Genomic DNA, 23489 nt, shown 5'->3' with positions numbered 1-23489 from the left:
ATATCCTGCACTGCATTGCTTATTTGGCTTGTCACACACACAGATAGTGAAGCAAAGGCATGAGTGATTTTCCGCTTTTAGTTATAAGATCATATTTTTCTGAGAATTCTCAGATCTCAAGTATGTGTGCTTTTTGAAGTCCAAAGAATTTCTCTGCTATGGTGTTTGGTGTGTCACGGTGCCAGTTGAAATACTGTACAAGGGCCCCATGAAATATTTACGCTGTACAAAAGGCGAGTATGTAGTTGTGAAACAGCAGGAATGGCACTGGTTGGCATTGATTCAGGTTTTCTGAAAGTTTCGTTTGTCCAGCAAAGAGTCACATTTAGACCTGGCGAGCTTGTCCCGTCTAGACAACCTGGACTCGCTTCAGTCGCCTCAAACGCAATTACATGTGTACACTAAAAACACACGCACACACACACACACACACACATGCAATCCTCATCCTGCTGTTGTCTGTCTTACTCTTCCTGTAAGCCAGGACAGGAAATGTAGTCTTCACCAATGACTAACACATGACTGTGGACCTGGGGGCCTGAGGTGGCAAGAAGTTAGGCTGCTTCTCTCAGCAAGGTACTAAACACTACTTATGACTAACAACAGTCAGGCTGTCCCACTTAACCACTGTGTCTTGTTTAGTAAGCACTCCTCTGCTACTGTGTCTTGGTTTTCCCCTGATTCTCTGGAAAATGTAAGAGGCAGGAAGCGCTGTAACCTGTAGCATTTGTAAGCTCTGCTCTGAACATGTCACTGGTCACTGGGATGACCGGCACAAAGGAGGAGGATGGATCAGTGGCTAGACAAGGGTGACAGTTGAGAGGGCAGTGACGGGTTTGGTCAGGACGCTCTGGCCTGGGTTTGTGTGGGACTGTTGCTTCATCGTTTTGGTCCGGCTGATTTATGGCCCATCAACCTGCGGTCTGCTTGACTGGCCCAAGTGTCCCGGCCACTGTTGTCATAACACAGGGGGAGTGTGGTTTGGCCTCAGCTCCAACTCCCAAATTAAAGAGTGTTATTATCCCTTTCTATTGGCCTATTAGCACCTTTCAGCCCCCAGTTAGACGGGGGAGGAGATGCTCTGACACTCAGTTGGCTAAAGAGTGGAATACACCCTGTTGCATTGGCTTTGTTGAACTTTAGCAAGTCATCAAGGTGCTTTTAAGCTTGATGTATAGTGTTTTTTAAGAGTTGAGTACTCAGTGCTTGAGATAACAAGTATGTTGCCATTGTAGGAAAATTACAACCAGGGCATTGCACAGGAGAATCATGGCTGAAGTTTGAATGAAAGGAGGTAAAAGCTCACCTGGAGTCTATAGTCTATATAATACATTATAGCATATGGAGGGTGGCACCAGACATAGCCTCTACACTGAATAGTCAGGTTAATGTGACGCAGCATATACATGGGAGTATTTACTTATATTGTTCATGCAAATAACCTAATCCAGTTATTCTTGTAATCAGAGTAGGAGCAATAGTCACATTATTTGTTTGCATGTAAATGTGGCTAGAGCAAAATCCGAAATGTAGCTCCTGCTATAAAGTTTTGTCTATTGGTTGGATCTGCCATTTGACATGGTAACATCAACTACGATACCCACACCTTTGGGTTAAGACAAAGAATGGGTTGAAAGAACGGTTGCAGCAATATTGTCAGGGCACTATGGCTCTTTCCCTCTTTACTTTTGGTTTCTTATAATCTTGCTGATCTAGGAATTTAAGTTTTTTCTACAGTCATACTCTGCATAAGCGAAATCCTTAAAATATAAATGTCTGCACAATGTACCTTGTTGTTATCTCTTTCCCCTTGAACTGAGACTATAGGTTAGTTATTTCTCAGTCGCTGCAGTGTTATTCAGTCCACCCTGGAACAAGGTCTTGATTTATTGCTCCAGCATATTAGCTGATCAGTCAGGCTCGCAGCCCAGTGAGCAGCTCTTTCTAACACAGATCTAGAAGTAAAGGCAAGAGAAGAAAGATGGTAAAAATCTCTCTTCTTTACTTTTCTCTCCATGTAGGGTCTCTATCTTTTTAGAAGGTAAACTATGGCGCTATAAAATTAGAATATGACGGTGTTTGTGATTCTTCTGTGGCCGGCCTTACTCACTCCAGTGAATCATGCGTTCCAAGGAGTAGACCTAGCAGGCCTAGCTGGCTCTCAGTCAGTCCCTCTCCCCCTGGCCCCGAGCCTGGTTACTGCCACAAGCATGGAAGATGGAAGATGGGGGCCTTATTGTGTAGGTGTCATGTCTGCTAATGGAAATCAACTGAGCTTTTGTAAGCACTTCGACCATCGCTCGCCCCTTCCTCTTCTGACGCTACCTAGTGAGCGTAAGAGCTGATTTCTCAACCAGATCATACTTCGTAAATTATCACCATAAACACAAATACAGTACAGTGCAACACTCAAGTCAGTGGTTATGGAAATTGAATTTAAACTCTTGCTCGTTTGAGAAATCCTTGTGGACAATTGTTTTGGATTGTCACCTTAGCCTGTCTTGGTCTTCTTTTCTCTTTATCTCCATCCTGTACCGTTCCATATGCTAGTTAGCTTTGACGTGGTATTCCCATCATGTCTACTACTCCTGCGCTCCTTTCATGGGAGTGAGGAATAGAGAGTATCTGCCAATTTATTTACCTCATCTACCACCCACTTCCCACCTCCTCTCCTGTTTTTCAGATGATCAGGTAAAGGGATTTGATAGTAGGGCCTAAAATATTGGTGAATTGGTGAAATTGGCCTTTCCCAGATATTATGGTATCTGCATTTTCTCCACTGATAGTGCCCTGATAAGCTTGTCACAAAAAAATGGATTTAAGCACAATGACGCATGTTTATTTTTCACACCGTGCACTAGACCTTTTAAGAGGAAAGACTTCTGAACAAAATCTGTCTTAGTTTTCTGGTCTAAAATTTGATTTATAGAGGGTTATAATACTGAATTTTGTTGGGTGCTCAATACATGGCTGATATTTTCCCTATGGATAAGTTCCTGGTGTTGACAATGAGGTAATAGGAATGAATGATGGAAGTGACTTGGTTGTTTGACATCGTAGTAAAATGCCACATGCCTCTGCGATGCCTCACCAGGAGACGCAGGCGTACCCACGTACACACACAGGCCAGAACACACTTCATGGTGCCTCTCCTCGCACTGCTCAGCAGGGCTAAAGCCAGGCAGCACGCCTGCACTCACATGGCTGTATAAGGGCACAGGGATTGTGCTTCACTGCTACAGCAGAGAGAGAGAGAGAGAATGAGGAAGGAGGGAGGCAGAGAGAGAGAGAGAGAGAGAGAGAGTGAGCTCCCATCTGGTAGTTCTTAAAACCCCTGGAATGCTTTTGCTTTAGTAACACAAACTAAACAAGCATTCTCGCCAAGCCAAGAAGTTCTGTCTCCCCCTAAGGATTTAAACTCCTCCACTCTCTCCTTCCTACTCTCTCTTACTGTACAATCGCTTACTCAGTCTAAAACACCTTTCCCTATCTTTAAAAAATTAGGGGAGATGGTTAGCTTGCGAGAAGAGATTTATATGAGAAAATTAGAATTTTACAACTCCTCTGCAGGTGACATTAATGAAAATAATGAAATAATAGTTCTCACATATCAGCCGCCTCCCTAATTTATATGGAATCCTAGAGCAGAGAAGAGCAAATCCAGCTGAGGATCCAGCTGTGCTTCTAGACTCGCTCCATCTATTCTAGTCTGACACGTCCTGGCCGCCTCACCTACTGCATCAGAACCGTCCCAAGCCCATCCTAAAACGTCATTGCTGCCGCTGAGTGATGGTTCCCCGGCCTCCTCCGGCCCAAGGGAGGAGAGGGAAAAGAGAGAAGAGAGAAGCCGGGGAGGGAGGCTGCTCTGTTTTAGTCATCATATTGAATGTGTGGTGTATGTGTCTTTACTGTCTGACTGGGATCACACACACACACACACATACACAGGACACGATTATTTCATTTGTAGTATCATCTTCAAGGATCGATTGGTGGTGTTTTGACAAAGGCTGCCCCATTACTCACCGACAGCTACCAAATACTGGCTTTTTGTGTATGAGAGGGTTAGACAGAGGGAGGGGGACAGAGAGAGAGAGAGAGAGAGAGAGGGAGGGAGAGAGATTGAGATTGTGTCTTCCCTGTCTCATGTGGGGATTACATTTAGAGCGAGATTTGTTGGGGCCCTGAGAAAAGGGATTTGCAATTTTCCACCCCTCGTGTGCACAGCTGTTTACAATCCTCCTCTGTCCCTCTGCTGTCTTTACGACTTCTTTTTCCCTTCTGCCTCTCTCACCCATTTTTCAGTAGAAGTTGCCTCAGCTTCCCCATATTCACCCCCGTCGCAGATTCTACACTTTGTCTGTGCGCTTGGCCCTAGGTTCAGTTGTTTATTTGATGCCTGTAGTTGAAAGAATACAAATTATGACTTCAGTGACAGAGTGACACAAGATCTGCCCCATCATGGGGTCTTGGTTGGCTTTAGCCATGTTGCTAGGCAAGGTTGTGTTTGTGTGACATCAAATGAACTCAGGTCTCTCTCTCTCTTTCTCTCTCCCTCCCTCCAGATATCCGCCACCCAGAGGAGCTATCTCTACTGCGTAAGCCCCGTGATCCCAAGAAGAAGAAGAAAAAGCTGGAGGAGGCAGAGGAGGAGGCTCTGGAGCTGGAGGGTCCTCTGTTAACCCCTGGATCAGGTGAGCTGGCGGATGGGAACTCCTACATGGAGATGTAGCACCAATACCTGTCGGTTCCAAATCACCAGCGGAGATAATCCTCACATCTTCAACTCCCTTTCCAAGAGCACAGTTTGCTCTGTTTCAAACTACCACAGTTATGGCCTGTCACTGATAGAGCAAAAGTCTGCACATACAGTATTATTTGGCTGCAATAGTGCAGACGTCACTCGTTACAGGGTTTGTCCTAAGATTTCCAGCTCGATTTAAAAAGGTTAGTTTATGCCAGGGATGGAATCAAATCACTTAGAGCTAATTTAGGAAGTATTTTTTTTCCCTTAAAATAAAAAAAAATTCTTTATCATTAGCCAGTAAACAGCAGTTGCACTTTACATTTTCAACTGATTGAGTGTAAAGAGAATTGGTTTATACAGACCCGTTCACTTTATGGAGTCACGTTTTTCTTTTCAATTCAAGATCTACTTTGCACTAATTGTGCAGTAGTGGGTTATATTTTCTGTATTTCGTTGTGAAGTGTAATGATCTGTTTCCCCTCAGCAGCAGGTTGAATAGCAGGTTCCACTGGCTCCCACGGAGCATCTTTCATATTCTTTTTTTTTTTCTAATTGCCCTTGTGGTTCGAAAACCACTATGATAACTGCAGATTGCTGCGCCCTGTTTCTAGTGACCAAATATGAATGTGTGAGTTTGAGGCCAGCGTGGGATCTGCAGACCTGACTCCCTGCTCCTTGGCAGGGAGGACGAAGAATGGTTGAGATTCCACACATAGTTGGTCACGCTGCCATTTTAAACCCAAACCAGGCTACACGACAGCAGTTATACTAGCCCTCCCTTCTCCTCCTATCCTCCCTCCCTCCCTCCCTCCCTCCCTCCCTCTGCCAGTGATGAGAGAGCTGCAGCCATGTGAGCAGAGAGGAGCAGAACAGAACAGGCCATACTGCTGTCTCACAGTTGGCATTTACCAAAACTGCTAACACTATAAGACGGGGTGAATGGGTCTAATTGTCTGGTTTGAGAGCCTCTCCTGCCCTGACCTGACCCGGTCTATCCACTAGATCCTTGGACTTACTCAACATACATGCACACACTGACTTGTGAGGGAGAGTACTATCTCAGTTCTCGTAGATGAAGTGCACTCCCAAACAGATTATGTATCTATACGTCTCTGTGTCAGTAAATAATAAGACACAGTAACTTTTCAATTATAGTCCATGTTTATTTGTGGAACCAGCACATGATAATCACACCCAGTGTTGCGTCATTACATTTCTTCAAGGGTGTTGCTTTGTTAGTGCCTCTCTTGTGCTTCCCATTGGTGTAGATGTGAATTTTTGCCATCCTCTTTTCACTGATTAAAAAAACACACTGGTTTGGTCCCAGTGGGTGACTGTGGTCACACTACAGTGGTGGAAAGGAACAGTATCAACAGGAATGTGCAGAATCTGTTTACTGTACACCACACTTCTTATCTTTGTGTCTCTTGCGCACACATGTACCCACACACACGCGTGCACACACATATACACACACACACGCCTCCTGCCGTCCCCCCTATCAGATCACATGCTACAGTCATAGAGTGTGCATTTCATGGCCAAGTTGTAGGGAGTTATTCCGTCCCTTGTGGGGAAGGGCCGGCCTCTTAGCCTAGGTCTCCTGATAGGAATCACAAGGGCCAGGCTCTGCAGGGAGGCAGCGATGTAATCAGCACACAGCAGATCAACCAGACCCACGGCCCTCTCTCCTCTGCAGCCAACTGCTCCTGTGCACTCCACTCCACCTTGGACATGAAGAGAGAGAGAGAGAGAGGCCCAGAGGCTCACCAAAGTCCTGTGCCACTAACTTTATTATAGGGCTAAATCTCTTCATAACTATATGTTTGGTCTTTTTTTTTTCTCCCGTTTCTCCAGTTTGCTTCTAATTGCCTTCGCGTCATGAGGGCTTTTGCCTTTTGCCAGGCCGTCACTGTAAATGAGAATTTGTCTGTAATTGACCAGGCTGGTTAAATAAAACAGTGAATAAAAACATAAATTAAATACCTTTTTATAGTAGCTCACACAAACACAAAATGTTCAGTGCAGTACGCACTGACCTCTGAAGCGAAGGACAGTGGGTGGATGGTCAACACTAAGGTCATAAAAAGTGCATGAGGAGTCTTTTCCACTTTAAGACTGGCCTTACAATCTTTTTCCAAACCCCAACTTCTACCTCCATCTTTAAGTGTGCCATTTTGGAAAACTCAGTGCCCCCTGTCTGTCTACACACTCGTGTAACGAGACCCACAGAATTGGTCGTTTTGGTAGAAAAGCCATGTTATTAATCCTCAGCTGTTGTTGTGACTCAGACTTAGAGCCAGATTCATGGTCATGATGCCGGCTCATTGGGTCCCACTGGGTCGACCACGTCTACAGTCCCTGTTGTATTTAATTATCTTTCCTGTCAGCATGGAGAATGACATGCCTTGGACGTCCAGTACTCATCTGTGCTGCAGTATATATGCAGGGCTGGGTCACGTTGACCAACGCCTTGCCTGGGTTTTCAATCAGTCATGCCGCGTTGGATGGCTATGAATGGGTGGGTGGAAACGATGGAACCATCACTGGTCATGCCAGGGTGATCTCCCTCTGCAGAGAGGGTAAACTGAGTCATCTACTCTGAGGCTGGCAGTTGGCACTGCCCATGGAAATGCCATGGATCTCCTCATTCTTGTATTTCCCTATTTGTCTTTTTCTCCTCTCTGTCTTCCCCCTATCCTTTGTAGAGTTTTCAGTATCTTTAATCTGTCCACTTGATGTTTTTTGTTCCCATTCCAGTGCTTTTTTCCACTCCTTCCCTGTCTTTCTTTCTCTTATTCTTTCTCTTTCCATCCTAGCCTCTGAGATAATATACATCGGACCTGTCAAAGGTAAGCTTTCCTCTTCCTCTGTCCCTTACTCTTCTGCACTGCTTCTCACCCCTTTCCTTTGCCTCCCCCTCCTCCCTATCCTTCACCCCCACAGCTGGAGTGCTCAGGTCACCTGACAAGCCATAACCATTGGAACTAGCAGCCGAGTCACCTGACTGCTCTCTCTGAGGAAGTCAGCTGATTCGGGTGGTCACATGATAAAGGCTTTGCCTCCTATTAGAATTCAGCTCAAAGCTCACTCTTTCTTAAAGCTATTCCAGGTCTGCTCACTGTGCCTGTTGACTGTTTTGCAGGACAGCTGATCGCTTTTTAGCTCCCAGGATCCCTGAAGTGTTGCTAGAGGAAACTTTAGGTGGTTAGTGAGATGGCCAGACGTACGTTAGGGAAACTTTGTGTCTGGTATACACAGAATTGCTATTAGATGTTTTGGATGATGCTCTTGTTGTACAATTGTAGTAGTCCAGAAATCAGAAAGGTGATCCTGCCTATTGGTCTGTAATTGTATCTTAGCTACACACCTCAACCAACAGCCCACACACAAGCTGTGTGTAAAAGTCAGATACACAAGAGACACTTTCATTTGTTGATGGCGCTCTCAGAGTTTACATATAGTCTCACAGCCCAGGGTGGTCCAGCTCCCTCCATCTAAACCCTGTACGAGTCCCCAATGTGGGAGGATTAGGGAGTCAAGGCATGTTAACATTCTTGATGCCTTTTAGCCTAGGTTGTAGAGTCCGTCAACAGGATGGAGGGTGCCTGGTTGTGTTTTTACTGGGCTGCCAACTTTCACTATATAAATGCTCTCTCTGGATATTTGGGATTCTTCAGGAGACCCTATGGGAGATGGGAGTACTCTCCCTGACCTAATGAACTCCACACTGGGGAAAAACCTTGAAAGAACCACTAAATAACACCCTCCCCCACGAGGGATGGGTGGCCATAGCCTGCACCCTGTTCTCATGACCTCAGTACACACACAAACATACACACACTAACACAAACCAAGCCCACTTCCTGATTTAGAAGAGATTTAGTGGTTTAGCCAGTGTTGCTTGACCTAGGCCCTACAGAGGGAGAGAGGGACTGGAGAGTATGGGGCCAAAAATACAACACAAGGCCAGCCAACAGGAAATATAAACCGCTTCACTTTGGTGGCTTGCTTATTTTTGCATGAGCCAAAAGACTCAGATTATACATGGAAAAACAAAAAGACAAATACACATGCAGATCAGCGGTCAACATATTTAGAGACTTAATTATTGAAGTTTTAAATTAAAAATTGTGGTGTAATTTTTTTCAGCCCTACATGTTTGCGTTGGTGTTACAATCCATGTATCCTCCTCCCATATCCTTGCGCTCCCCCTCTCCTCTCTGTGGCTAGTTGTGCAGTAGTTTGCTGTGTGCGATGCATTCCTGCAGGTTTTTTGACTGTGAGTAAGTGGGTGACCCTGATCTTGTTGTGCATCATCTGCATGCTGACTCGCATCAGTCCCGCCAACAGCAGGAGGACCTTGTTGAAGCCACTCATCCGCAAAGTGCTGGCTGGTAGTCACACTGTGTTGTTGACCGCTAGCTGGCCTGGCTAGGCTGCAAGTGTGTGTGCTCTTGTGAAAAGTATTCACCCTTTTTCCCCAGATGCTTGTTTTGACTATGTATTTGTGAATGTGCACACTTTTGCAATGAAATGGGATATTTCATGAGATTATTTGACTGTCAGTATAAGACGTAGATATCACAAAGTATATGATTATTGTTTCTTTGATTCATTTGTTGTGTGTATCGTTTTCTCTTTGCACTTCAGTCCACTACAAGTGACTAACTGATGACTGTGTGTTTCCAGGGAGCATCTACTCCAGCCCAGGCTTGTACAGTAAGACCATGACCCCCACCTATGACTCCAGGGACGGTAGCCCCCTGTCGCCCACCTCCGCCTGGTTTGGGGACAGCCCCCTCTCCGAGGGCAACCCCAGCATCCTCGCTGTCAGCCAGCCAATCTCCTCACCAGACATCCTGGTCAAACTGTACAAGCCCCAGTCCCTGCTGGACAAAGCCAAAATCAACCAGGGGTGAGTTAAACTTTGCTTAGTGGTGTGGTGGTTTGGCAAAACTGCCCGTAGTCGGAAATGCTATGGCAGATTGCAGCATATTTTAGGGCTGTGCAGTTGATCAAAAAATTGCAAGAGGCTATTTCAGACAGACTAGGTATTCTAAATCGCCATATTTACTGTCTGTGCAGGTGGTTGGACTCATCCAGGTCTCTGATGGAGCAGGACGTGAAGGAGAATGAAGTGCTCCTGCTGAGGTTTAAATACCACAGTTTCTTTGACCTCAACCCTAAGGTACAACACTTCATTATCAGCTTCACAGTAGGCAGCTTCAGAGCCCCCTGTCTCTCTCCTGTCTCCTTGCTTAATACTACAGTATATAATGAAGCAGCACAAAATCTTTACAGTACAGATGGAATCACATCTGTGCTGTCAAGATTTGGGTCAAACAATATTTTCAAAATTATTTAGAATTTGTTTTAGCCTACTTATGTGCCAGATGGGTGATAATGATATGACAATATATTGAGTTTCAAATTTAGACCTCCACAGTAAATTATTTGAAAGTCACCTTACTGTATGTTTCTGTGATTGACAAATTACACTATCTGAATGGTTGTGATGCCGTAAACCGCACCCAACCCCAGCTACTGTTTCACCCAGGTCTGGTGCTGTGTGTGTGACGTGTGTGTGTTTGTGTGTGTGTTTGTGACACAGAGGGAGAGAGAGTCTGTTTTTATAAAATATTTGTTTGTGTGATTACGTAACTGTTATTTCCACTCCCCTGCAGTATGATGCCATCCGGGTGAACCAGCTCTATGAACAGGCCAAGTGGGCCATTCTGCTGGAGGAAATCGAGTGCACCGAGGAGGAAATGATGATGTTTGCTGCCCTGCAGGTAAGGAGGTGTGTGTGTGTTTGTGAGTGTGTGTCTGATCTTAATTTGCCTTGTTCAGTATTGCTTTGTCAGGGTCTGAAGTTTGAAGACCTGCAGTTCTCTTCTCATTGGGCACGTTGCCTTCTCAACCACAAGCTAATGAATTAGATGGGCTTCCAGCCCAGAGCTGAGCCATATGGCTGCCTATTCTGCTGCAGCATGCATACTAAAACTTGGCTACTGTACATTGTTGCAGAAGGAGCTAATAAGGGTATTATCACCCATACTCCCACTGGACTCCTCAGTATGCCACACCATCACTAGGCTTTTGAACAAAATATCCCTTATGAATGATTAATTGCTGTTACTTGCAAGACATTAATTCACTTGCCCCAGACTTGTTGATATAACATTTTAATATTCCCAACATAAAATTCTCTCAATAAGGTTTGGTCTCAAGTGATTTGAAGCAGGTTTCTACTGTAGTGCCAAGCCTATTAGCTTTAGCTTACAGAGTAATTGTAGTAGACCAAGCTGCTCTTGTGGCACCTTGTTATAGCCACTCATACAGCAAGACTACTAACATTACAAGACTCCAGACACCTTGTTGAGACTTAAGCCTTGTTCAAGAGCTGGTCTGGCCTGGACTTTACAACCACCGGTGGCATCAGACACATGGCTTGTTTTCTATGAACAGTGTAATGAAAGAGCAGGAGGAAGAGAAAGGGTGAGTGTAGATTTATAGGGGAATGAGGGAAGTGAGATGGATGTGAGCCCCTTTTGCCCCCTCGGGTTGCCCCCTTAGTCTGAGGGGTGGTGCCCCTGCTATTTCCGACCCTCATAAAGCGTGGGTGCCAAGACCTGAGGACGCCACCCTGTCCTCACCCCCGGGGTAATTATAGAGCATCTTGGGCCACAGGACGAAGCGCCTCAGCTCAGACCACCCACCCCAGCTAGAGAGAGTCTGACAGACCTGCTCACATTCCTATAAAAGCCCACTGACACTGTGAGGTGTGAGGTGTGTTTCATCAGACTGGTTATAATTACACGTAACGGGTTTCCTGTTACTCTCCTCAGTGAAGGGATGCTAATCCGATCGGTGTGTTTAGACTGGTGGCTAGTCTGTCGCTACCTGTCTGTTAGCGCTGTGCTAGCTCTCTTACTATGTTTCAGCTGGGTAGTATGAGCTTAAGGTTTATGGGTAAGGTTTCACTGACGAGGATACGCGGTGTGCAGTGGGTTGAGCTTCACAGAGGGAGCCGGCTATAGAGAGTGGATCCTAGGGTCTAAATAAAGACCAGTGATTGTCCACATCCAGTAGCTGGCTGGCTAGTGTTAGCATGCTATCACCTGGATGTGTCAATTTGGCGATGCATAGGAATTAGCGATTAGCTCACAGTGTCAAGAACAGTAATCAGCATCATACTCCTGCCCAGAAAAGATACTCGGGGCACAGCTGGTCAGTCAGTGTACTTTGTACTTTATACACACACACACACACACACACACACACACACACACACACACACACACACACACTCTCACTCAGTCACTAACACACACACACACGCTCACACAGACAAGGAACCAGCCCCCCATTGGAGCAAGTTTTAAAAACTGTCACTAGAGCATAGGCGTAACAGGCGGAGAAATGGTTTCATCAGAGGCCTTTGTCCCACATTCTGTAACCTTAGCTGGCTATAGCTTCACCTCTCTCTTTCTCTCTCTCTCTCTCTCTCTCTCGTTCTTGCTCTCTCTCGACAGCTGTTCATTCATGTATAGGGGGGGTTGGGGAAGGGTTGACATTATAAATACCATTTGTCAACAAGTTGTATTTAGTGTCGGTGACTCACGCTAGGGGGAAACCATGGTCAGGTTTTTGGTAATGGTCCCATCCCGACCAGTTGAGTGGGTATTTCCATTGTTTCAAGAACGTACAGTCCCTTATCCCGTCCTACTGCCCCAGTCTCACATATGTTCCCAGTGAAGACACATTTATAGTGGGCGACAGATGAGAGATGTGCTGAGAACATGGCATCCACACCCTCCCACTCATTTCCTTTAGTAAATCATCAGCTCCAATCACCTCCCCCAGCCCTCATCCTGACGCTAGTGTCTCTGATTCACACATATAGTCATTGTTTTCTCACAGGTAAACACAGTATCTGCTTTTTATCTGGTTTTACATGGTGCGCAGTGTGCACTGGCAGCACTTGCTAACATAGATGCCAAACAGGTCTTAAAGTATTTATTTGGTAATTATCACAGACAAATTCAGGTTTATAAGAAAAAGTTGGGTGGTTGCACACCAGTAGCACACATAGCAGGACGCTTTATAGAAATCAGCAAAACTGTTGACCAAGGTGTTGGAACAGCTAACAATTGCTAGCAGACTGTATCTCCATACGCCTGGTAGTTAAAGACCGTCCTGTAACTGGAAGATCACAGGTTTGATTTCCGTAACAACATTGCTGTTTAAAACATCGAACTCGTATCAAATCCAGAGGTGTTCCTCCTAGCTGCCTCTGTTCTCTGACACCTCTGGTGAAATGAACACATGTGGGTCTCAGATGGATGTGAGAAGAAACATAGTCTTAAATTACTCTGTTTAACAAGGTTGCTGTGCAGGTTTGGAAAGTCTGGAAACATATGGAAAATGAATTTGATCATTGCTTGACCTTGAAAAGTTTTGGAATTGGACAAAATTGTGGAAAATTATGGATAAATACTGCTGCTCAGTCCTATGTCACACATGACTGCACATTGTATGTAGTTGTGAACCCACTGTCATTTACCATATTTTGGTATTTATTAATTCTTCAGTTATAGAGAGATATGGTGTAGGCATTTGACCAATCACAATGTTATTGAAGACCAACAAAATCTTGATATTTACTCACAAAATTTCAAGAATCACATCAACAATCTCCAAATGGAAATATGTGTAGAAAACCCTGGTGTAATATGGCAAGTTAAGTGCTAAAAAATAGGCCTAACTTACCACCTTACCTTTCTCTTCCTCAGTACCACATCAACAAGCTGTCAATCATGTCTTCAGACAACCACATGAATAACAGTGAGAAGGAGGTGGATGAGGTGGATGCAGCTCTGTCAGACCTGGAGATTACCTTGGAGGGAGGAAAGACATCCAACACACTGGTATGACAACACTACCATATCTTAATATTCACTACAGGGAATACTTTTATGAAGTTAGGGATTACTGGCCTTGTGCTTTCATCCAGTCTCACAAGGTGTGAATTTGTTTGTTTTCACAACAGTGAAGATTTTGCAGTGGATTTGGTGCTTAGTTCTATGTTGAACTACAGACATTCTCATGAAGTCTGCTTTCATCAATAGCATTAAAAAGTAGCTATAACCAGCATACATGCGCTGACCCAGGGGAGGGGAAATCATGAATTTCAGTGCAAGTGCAAAATTTCACACTGTTATTTACGAAGCCTGTATCTGACAAAAGGGCCGAGGGGGTGAGATATTTGACGCTAAAACAAACCCAACGAAGGCTACATTTTATATGGGTAGATTGATATTATACGCTTCCATTGTTCAGGCTGCCCCGCCTTGAAAAGTAGTGAAGTTTATACAGCTTATCAGAGGAAGTTGAGCTTTGAGATATTACATAAGCAGTGTTGTGTTAAGCACACTGAACGATGACATTGGAAATGTATGAAGTCGAGCCTGAGGTCATTGTTTTGGTTATGTTTCACCATGTCTTATTCTTTCACACCAGAACTTCTTGAGCTTACGCTAACTATGTTTTGTTTTCCCCTTCCTCCTAGGGTGACATCACATCTATTCCTGAGCTAGCTGACTATGTCAAAGTCTTCAAGTAAGTCCACATCCACAGCTTCTCCATACTATAAAACCCTATACTCATTCACTTTGCCTTTCCTGGTGTTATTGAAAAACCCACAACTGTATGTGAGTGCGTGCAAAGATTGCATTTGTCCAAAGGATGTTTAGTATCTAATATCAGGCAAAGGAGGAAATAAGGTTTTCTGGATAAATTGGCTGCCTGTTTTGTATCAGCGAAATGGGCTGGATTGTTTGCCAAAGGACATTTGCAAGCTGAGTTTTCAGTTCTGGTTTGGAAACTGATTACAATGGGATCAAGCATTTTAAAGCATATTTCTTCTTTGGATGTAAGCCCTCGCTGACAGGCAGGTGGCCCTTGTGGTTTGGTTGCCTCATAAAATATATAAACCATGGGGGGTATTATATCAAGAGGCATTTCCTCTATAATGGTCTTCCATTTATGTTCACGCCCAACGCTGGCTTCTCTCCCGCTCAGGGTGCTGACTTTGCGTTAAAGCCTGAGAAGCAGCTCTCTCTTTCTCCCTTTCCTTTGTGCTTACTTGCTATCTCCCCTCCCCCAGGCTTACTCTTGACCACTAATAAAGAAAATTGGTGTTTTTTTCCATCCGAGGTCTGACGTGTCTCCCACTGTCTGTTGTATATTTTCCAGACCCAAGAAACTGACGCTGAAAGGCTATAAGCAGTACTGGTGCACATTCAAGGATATCACAATTTCCTGTTACAAGAGCAAAGAGGAGGCACATGGGACACCTGCTCACCAAATGAATCTTAGAGGTACATGTGCACAACAGACACACACACACACACACACACACACACACACACACACACACAAACATACATACATACATACATACATACATACATACATACATACATACATACATACATACATACATACATACACACACACACACACAAAAGAAGCCAGTGCATGCTCATACAAGAATGCAATGCTTCTTCGTCTGACACAAGTATGTGATCCATGCTGGTGAGCGTGAAGAATGGGTGTGACCTTTGACCCCTCGCTCCCCTCTGAACTGTGGCTTCCGTTTGTAGGCTGTGAGGTAACTCCAGATGTCAACATCTCCGGTCAGAAATTCAACATCAAGTTGCTAATCCCTGTGGCTGACGGCATGAATGAGATCTGGCTTCGGTGTGATACGGTGAGTCTCTTTAATTAAGTCAACATACCATCAGACATGCATCATAATCCTATCATTCCATACAGAGGTGTGAGCAAGTCAGCTTTGCTTGAGTCCTAAGTCAGTCTCAAGTCTTGAGGAACAAGTCTCAAGTCAAGTCCCAAGTCTAAATGTAGAACACCAAGTCAAGTCAGAACAAATCAAGAGTCCAGTATAAATATCTTAAAGAAAACAAAATATCTAGGACTTCTCAATGCAAAAACAGTATAAAAACCTGGTAAGTGCGGTTTCAACTTGAATAAATTCAATCATTCCATACAAATTCAGAAAATATAATTTAAATTCAGTTGTCTGGCAGAGCAAATCTCATAACTTTCAATCTAATTAATTTACCCAAACACACAATCTTTTGTCAAGACTTCAAAGTCAAGTCCGAAGTCAGAACTCAAGTCAAGTCTCAAGCAATTAAAATTGTGACAGTCATGTGAGTCCCCACCTCTGGTTCCATACAATTTAACGGTGCTTTTACAGTTATCGAATCGGCAATGCACTAGAGTAGGTATCTCATCATCAGCCCGACCTGACAGTCCTCCCGCTTGACTCTCCCCTCCAGGAGAAACAGTACGCCCACTGGATGGCTGCGTGTCGCCTGGCCTCCAAAGGCAAGACCATGGCTGACAGCTCATACAACCTGGAGGTCCAGAACATTCTGTCCTTCCTCAAGATGCAGCACATGAACCCTGACCCAACGTTCATTGCTGAGCCAATCACCACCGACATCAACCCAGAGTGCCTGGTGTCCCCACGCTATCTGAAGAAGTACAAGAACAAGCAGGTAAAACATGCAGCAGAGAGGCTGGCGGTCTCACTGCACTGCCAAGTTCTTGTCCATGTTCTAACCTCTGAAACTTAATGGTACACTACTAGCTTGTACTGGCACCAGCACTTGATTTTGCAGATGTGTCCGCTGCGATGCACTGTAGGCAGCAGCTACAGCAACATGGAAGATAACATGTTAAATATACTGGTATGAAAGAGACGGAGAGAAAGCAGTAACTATCTAGTCTTATGTGTGTTTTGGGGGAGGTTGTTTACACGTTTGATGCATGGGTTGTGGGGGTTAGATGGAGGAGTGTCTGATGTTTCCCAGATGGGCGCCTCCTGGCATCAGGGTTGTCTTGCTTTGGAATGTAGCCTCCCTCTCCTCCCCTTCCTCCACTCCTCCTCCTCCTCCTCCTCCTCCTCCCTCCATTCCTCCTCCTCCTCCCCTCTCTCTCTCTATCTCTTTCTGAGGGGAAACCAGGACAGCAGACAATCCAAACCACTCAACTTGCTTACAGTAGAGTCGCTCATGTCAGACCCAAGCGCGTGCTGTAATGGATACTTTACCTCGTCTCTCGGTCTTTTGTTTGCACTGGTAGACAGAAGGAACGGAGGGATAGCGATCTTGTCCACTGGACTGCTTACGCTCACTCCACCTCCAGATCTGTGGTCACGGAGGAGAGAAATCGGAAAATATCGTGGCACAGACTTAGCAGTCCAAACAGAACATTATAGAGTTGTCACCATTGAGCTATCAGTGGCAAACCACCAACAGACATCTTAATAACCAGGTGTAATATTTAAGCACTAAGCACGGATTAACTTTCTTGTAACTGATAGGAAAATTGTACCCCGTGCCCAATGGATTCTCATGTAAATAATAGGCTGGTGTGTGTACATTGGAACAGCTGAGTACACGCCTGCCATAGCTGTGTTAACTGGGGATGGGATGGGGGGGGGCGGTCTGCCTCCCTGTTGTGTACTCACTCAATCTGGTTTTGTTTAAGCTGTATAGGAAAACGTGGAATGTTGCTAGGGGGTTGGAGGGATGCTGGGAGGATGCTGGTAAGTGATGACTCAGAAATAGTCTGGGTCTGGGCCGTAACCATAGCCTGACGTGTACTGGATGTCGAGGAAGAGAGCTGGACAGAAAGAGAGGAAGAGTTGGATGGGTGACTCTCGTAGTACAGGGAAGGGCCATCAAACAGGAAATGTTTGGGAAGGGAATCGGGATGCACCAAAAACAGCCAGAGGGGGTTCTGCCGTATTTAGCTTGTAAAATGGAACCTTTAAGTATTATTGGAACAGAAATTGAGGGCGTGTTGACTCATGCTCACAACCCAAGATGAAGAACATTCAGGGAAATAGGGTGTCAGCATTTCTGGTTGACTGTGTAAGAAGGAGACTCAAAGCACACAGTTTTTCTTATAGTGGACCGCAGCAAGAACCAGTGTTGTTCTTCGTCTCCCTCAGCCAGGGGGTTCGTCTGTCTGTGTGTGCGTGTGTGTGTGGGGCTGTGGTTCCATCTGGCCCGGCTCCAGTCTCAGTCACAAACCCAGTCTGATCGAGGGTATCCCCAGGCACGAAATGAAAGAACAGTGTGCGTGTACCCATGCAGTCACGCACATATGTGCTCATGTCGTGGGCGTGGGGCATCAGGAAATGAGCCGTGCCCGGGAGCGCTGGGCGGGAAGCGTCTGGGAAAAGCTGCTCGCTCCCAGTCAGCTGTGGGAGCCATGCAGGACGCCGACCCTCCTCTCTTCTCCTTTTCCCTTCCCCCCGCCCACTCCCTCCCTTAACTGGACTTCCGCTCATCAGACTCTCCCAAAGAGACTTCCGTGCTACGGTTCCCAGAGGATACACACAGGGATTTTTAGATCACTTGGACTTGTGGGGCCAAACATATAGCTTTACATAAGAGAAATTAAACAATGAAGGCATAATAAACTCGGGGGGGATTGGAGACATGGCACTCCAAGGGCTTACTGCTTCCACTGTGTGCTGCTGTGGTACACGTCGCCATCTTGTGGATGGAAAGGGCATTACAGACACGTAGTTTGATTACTACAAGGACACATTATGAAAGTCTGTAAAGGGATATCTGATTGCCCTAGGTTACAATTATGGGTGTAACCATCTAGTACTGAGGCTTTTTACTTTTTTACTTTTTTTTTTTACTTTTTACTTTTTACTGAATCAACAACTATATATTGTCCAACCATGAAATGTACAGGTCCAGTGCCAACCTCCTGTATGTGAAACCACACAAATTTCTCATTGTAACTCTTTCTCCTTGCTTTTACAGATTATACAGTGTCTGACTGCTACTACTGTACTTTCTCTCCCTCTTTAGACTGAATACTGCATGAACACCCCCCCACCCCCCACCCCCCAGGCTTCACAGCATCTCTCCCCTCTGTCTTTTTTACAATTACGGCCTGCTACTTTGTTGTTTTGGATCTCTCTCCCCTCAACATTGGACTTACTTGCTTGTTTTCTTTGTCCTATCTTTCTTTCTTTTCTCTCTCCCTGTATGCATCTCCTTCACTCCTCTGTGTCCTTCTCCCATCCCCGCCTCCCCTCTTCAGCCAGGCTATATCAGGGACTTGGTAAGTTAAGTTGTGTGTCCACTGGGTGCCTAAAAGCCATAGATATGTGCACGGTTCTGTAAACTCTGAACTGTCTATGTGTCTGCCTTGTCTTACTTAACCAAAAGTAGCTATCTAACATTTTGTAGTGGCTGATAGTGTCAGTAGAGTCTAGACTGTGTTCTTCTTTCTAGTTTCTGGATGTTACTTCTCATTAGTTTCTTCTCCTTCAACTTCTAACACATTTTCAGAAGGCCGAAATATTCCAGACACACAAATGACACATAACCTTATTGATACAACAATGAAACAATGGAGCATTTATTTTGTGTTTGTGTATTTATTCATTTGCACAATAGGAACACGTAGCAGTAGTAAGACGGACATCTAACGGGAACATATTCAATGAAATGTAACTGAGGAAAGAAAAACCCAAGCCAGGCATATATAGATAAGCTCACCAAGTTACATGGACACAGTCAATATTGACAGACTGAAACAAGCAAACTTCACCAAAGATGATGACAGAATCCTGATCTTAGAAAGCGAAGCTGCTCTTGATATCTCTGTTGTTGCTCTGCTGATCCCTTTGAATCATACGCAAAAAATTTCGGCTGGGCTGCCAACAACAACAACTTAAGGGCTGTAAAGGAACATGCACACACACCCCACACACACACATACAGCGTGGAAGCTTACTGTGGCTCATTAACCTTAGTTTGGCTCCTCAAGAGGGCCATATATTTTACATGTTTGTTTGTCTGCTCTCTAGTTGTGTGAAGTAGATGTTTACTGTGGCAGCCTCTGGTTATAGGCTGACCCTGGATGCCCTCCTGGCTTTATGGAGACAGCCGGGGCTTCCTCTTACGTGTTGGGTGTCTGTAGATCTGGGCTCATGGGATGGTTTTAGTGTGGTGAATGGGATACATTTGTTTACAGTGGGAGTGTGTTAGCGTTTGTGCCGACTTTAATGGTGTGAGTATATTGAACAGTCGTGTTTATAAAGCTTTTTGTATGTGTATTTGTCAGATTTCGGCCCGGATCCTCGAGGCCCACCAGAATGTGGCCCAGATGAGTCTCATTGAGGCCAAGATGCGCTTCATCCAGGCGTGGCAGTCCCTGCCTGAGTTCGGAATCACCCACTTCCTTGCCAAGTAAGTCCCATCACAGCCTCCTAAAATTCAATAAATTATCTGTCCGTCTATCTCTACCTCTCTCTATCACACACTCAGGTGTATTTTGTGTTGACGGCAACTCATTTGGTCATTTCCCTCTTGTCGTCTGCAGGTTCCAGGGTGGAAAGCGGGAGGAGCTGATCGGCATCACTTACAACCGTCTGATCCGGATGGATGCCAGCACCGGAGACGCCATCAAGACCTGGCGCTTCAGCAACATGAAGCAGTGGAACGTCAACTGGGAGATCAAGATGGTAGGGGACACTGAAAACATACAGTTTAATATCAGAGCTTTTACTCAGAGGTTCAGAGAGCTTTGAAGCTTGTCAGTACTTTTCATTCATTTCATACCAAAATCAATATTGATACCTAAAGTGGGTGCCTTACTGATAGGCATCGTATTTGATAATCAACCCTAGTATCAATTTAAAGGAAAAATACACCCTAAAACACTGTTAACAAAACGGTGATGTACCTTGCATTTCTCTGCCCATTTCAATTTTTGGTGGTGTATTTTTCTATTAATGCGGATAACTGGCAAAACATAGACAATGTGATGTCACAGTGAGATATTTCCAGCGCAGCTACAATGGAATTTGATACCAGAAAAAAAATTAAGTCTAAAACATCAACGGTAAATCCCAGGTTTTGGTGTCAGTCCCTCAGAATCAAAGAGCAAGAGCATTGCATTTTGAGTAAGGGGCTCTCACTTTTTCTTTACTAGAAAAACTGTTGTTCTCTTGCTCTATACTATTGCTATTGCTCTCTCCACCTACACATACTGAATGCAACCTGTTCAGAGATGTTCTCCAGTGGTTGAAAGACAACCACCGAAGTAGACAAGGCAGGTTGAGGGAAAGTGGGTACAACAAAAACGTAAATTACAACACTTCATCACAAAATAATATAAATGCATTAGACATCTCAGATTGATGATATATGACACTGTAAGAGTATCCATAAGCAGGCCCATTTATAGCAAGTGCTATGCTTGGTACAAAATCTTCTTTACTTTGGCAAGAAACACAAGTACATTATGACCATGTTCCCAAAAGCATGACTGATGTGATCCGCTCTGTGTGCTCAGGTGACAGTAGAGTTTGCAGACGAGCCCAGCCTGTCCTTCATCTGTGCCGAAGTGGACTGTAAGGTGGTGCACGAGTTCATCGGCGGCTACATCTTCCTGTCCACGCGCGCCAAGGACCAGAACGAGTCTCTAGATGAGGAGATGTTCTATAAGCTGACCAGCGGCTGGGTCTGAGTCGCCCCGGGCAACCAGGGGGCCAGCGGTTGCAGGCCAGGGGTCAGGAGGGGCACGGCTGGGTGGGGTGGGACTAGATGTTATGGGTTTATTTTATTCTACTATTTCTTGGTCTTTTTAATTGTTTGGAACTGTGCTAAAGAGCCCGGCGCAGCACCACTATTGCCATGGCTGACACCGTTTTTATTGTAGGGTTTTTTTTTGCATTAACGCTGACAAAGTCATTTGTTAAAACACTAATATTCTGCTGAACGCAGTCCAGATGAACTCTGAACATCAAACCCTGTGGCCCCCATATATCGAGCAGAGGCCTAACAGAAACGTAAGCAGGACATTTGTCTTGGTTTTCCTGCAAACCCCTCTCCAGCTCTCCCGCCTCCCCTCCTCCTGGAGTGATGCTCACCAACTTACGTCCATGACAAACCATTAAAACCTGTCAAACGCCAGGAGTCCTTTCGATCCCAAAGACTCTCTCTCTTCCACTCTCTCTCTTTCTCTCACTGTCTCTCTCTCTCTTTCTCTCTGTCTCTCTTCTGGAACTGGACTGAAGGAGCTAGTAACATCGATCTGCCAGCCAACCAGCTAGAATATATTGTGATGATGGTGCCACAGATACCTCCAATTCTATCTAATTATGTATCGTAAAATACACACCTACACAAAGAATCCAATCGAAGGGGTATCCGCAAGCTGCAATGGCACATTATGTCCATCCTGTCCACTCTCTGAAGGATTTTCACTTTTTTATCTCTTCGAAGTCACGTGTAAGCACTTCTACAGTATACAGTCCCTTTAATGAATAAGCTGTAGTTAAATTTCCTTTTGCTTTTGTTTTCTAATGTCTTTGTTTGCTTTGTCTCATCACAGCTTGTCTGTCTACAGTGGTAGTGAATGGTGTCTCCTCTTTGTCAAGTCTCTCCATTGTATTCTCATTACCTATGCTGACAGGTGCGACGCTGAGAGTTTGAACGGAGTCTTGCTTTGTTTTTAATAGACTGTCGATAGTTGCCATGTCTGAAAACACACTACAGTTCAGTGCACTGGGATGAAAGCGTCCTGTGGTTTTGAAGATCGGAATGGTAAATGACCTAAAAGTCCTCACTGCAAAAAAAATGTCCATCTTAACATGTAATTTAGTCTCGTATTCAGTCTTTGTTTTCCTGAAAACAAGTGAAAAATCTGCTGGTGGGGTGAGATAATTTCACTCATCCTTACTGTTACACTAGAAACGAGTAACAATATGTTAAAATAAGGCAGATCACTCACATCAAGATAATATTACTTGATATGGCGTTGATTTGTATTGGAAATATCTATCCCCATTGGCAGATTTTGTTCACTTGTTGTATGAAAACTATTTTAAGACTCAATACGAGGCTAAATAGCTTGTCAAGATGGATGTCATATCCATTAATGGTTATCCTGTCCAAGCTTTTACCACAGTCAGACACAGATGGGCAAGAGTTTTCATCTCCTGGCACTAAATGTTCTAGAGTAAAGTATTGAACTGAGAATGCAGATTTTTATGTTGCCATCAAGGAACACTCTGTGCCAACGTGGAGTAATATTTTGCCAAATGTGTCTCTGTGGACAGCATGTTTGGAATTGCATTCAGAGATTTGAAGCCCCATCTGTCTGCTTAGTGCATGTACACAACATTACAGGAGGGATACTATCATTATTCCCTTGTGCCACCTTCTCTTTTACTTTATTGCCATCCTTTTTCTTACACCATATAGTATTATTATCATTTTTATCATTACACACCAGCAATAGGTCACCAAGTTTGAAGAATGAATATGCAAAGTCTTTTTTTTTTTCGTCCTCAGTATGAAGGATCAGTAAATGAAGTATTAGTTTTTTGTAACTAATGTAAAAACACAGGTTTTATAGAATTGTACAGTTGTTCTTTTGTTGCTGCTTTTTGGGGGGTTGGAAGTGTATTTTTTCCAGAAAAGAGGGGGGAAAGCCATCTGTCAACATGTGTAGTATCCAGATTTGTGCCTGCCAATGTTATGGTCTTACTGAGTTTTCAGATGAAGATATATATGAATATATATGAAGATAACACTAGTCTCAAACTCCAGGTTTATAGGATTTGATTACCGTTTTTGTCCTCACATATCATTTTTCTAAAGTA

At 44.5% G+C, this 23489-nt stretch overlaps 1 protein-coding gene across 2 annotated transcripts in view; it reads left to right on the top strand.

The window, feature by feature from the left end:
- The window catches only part of fermt2 (FERM domain containing kindlin 2), a 40149-nt gene extending 18794 nt beyond the window's left edge, over positions 1–21355 (top strand). The window contains exons 4-16 of one of the 2 annotated variants that reach the window (XM_071538567.1): positions 4566–4694; positions 9440–9665; positions 9836–9938; positions 10435–10542; positions 13546–13680; positions 14322–14371; positions 15008–15132; positions 15418–15524; positions 16117–16338; positions 18914–18934; positions 19943–20067; positions 20201–20342; positions 21176–21355. In XM_071538567.1, coding sequence (XP_071394668.1) covers positions 4566–4694; positions 9440–9665; positions 9836–9938; positions 10435–10542; positions 13546–13680; positions 14322–14371; positions 15008–15132; positions 15418–15524; positions 16117–16338; positions 18914–18934; positions 19943–20067; positions 20201–20342; positions 21176–21349 — 1667 coding nt within the window. In that variant the 3' untranslated portion in view covers positions 21350–21355. The remainder of the gene's footprint in view (positions 1–4565; positions 4695–9439; positions 9666–9835; positions 9939–10434; positions 10543–13545; positions 13681–14321; positions 14372–15007; positions 15133–15417; positions 15525–16116; positions 16339–18913; positions 18935–19942; positions 20068–20200; positions 20343–21175) is intronic. The other variant, XM_071538574.1, reaches the window with a different exon arrangement.
- The last annotated feature ends 2134 nt before the right edge of the window (positions 21356–23489 follow it).

Source organism: Centroberyx affinis, unplaced genomic scaffold, assembly GCF_046629955.1.
Source record: "Centroberyx affinis isolate AG114_WGS23_722 - 3 ecotype Tasmania unplaced genomic scaffold, CSIRO-AGI_Caff_v1 ptg000198l_1, whole genome shotgun sequence".
NCBI classification, from domain to species: Eukaryota; Metazoa; Chordata; class Actinopteri; order Beryciformes; family Berycidae; genus Centroberyx; species Centroberyx affinis.
This window is presented reverse-complemented; position numbering and strand designations above follow the sequence as displayed.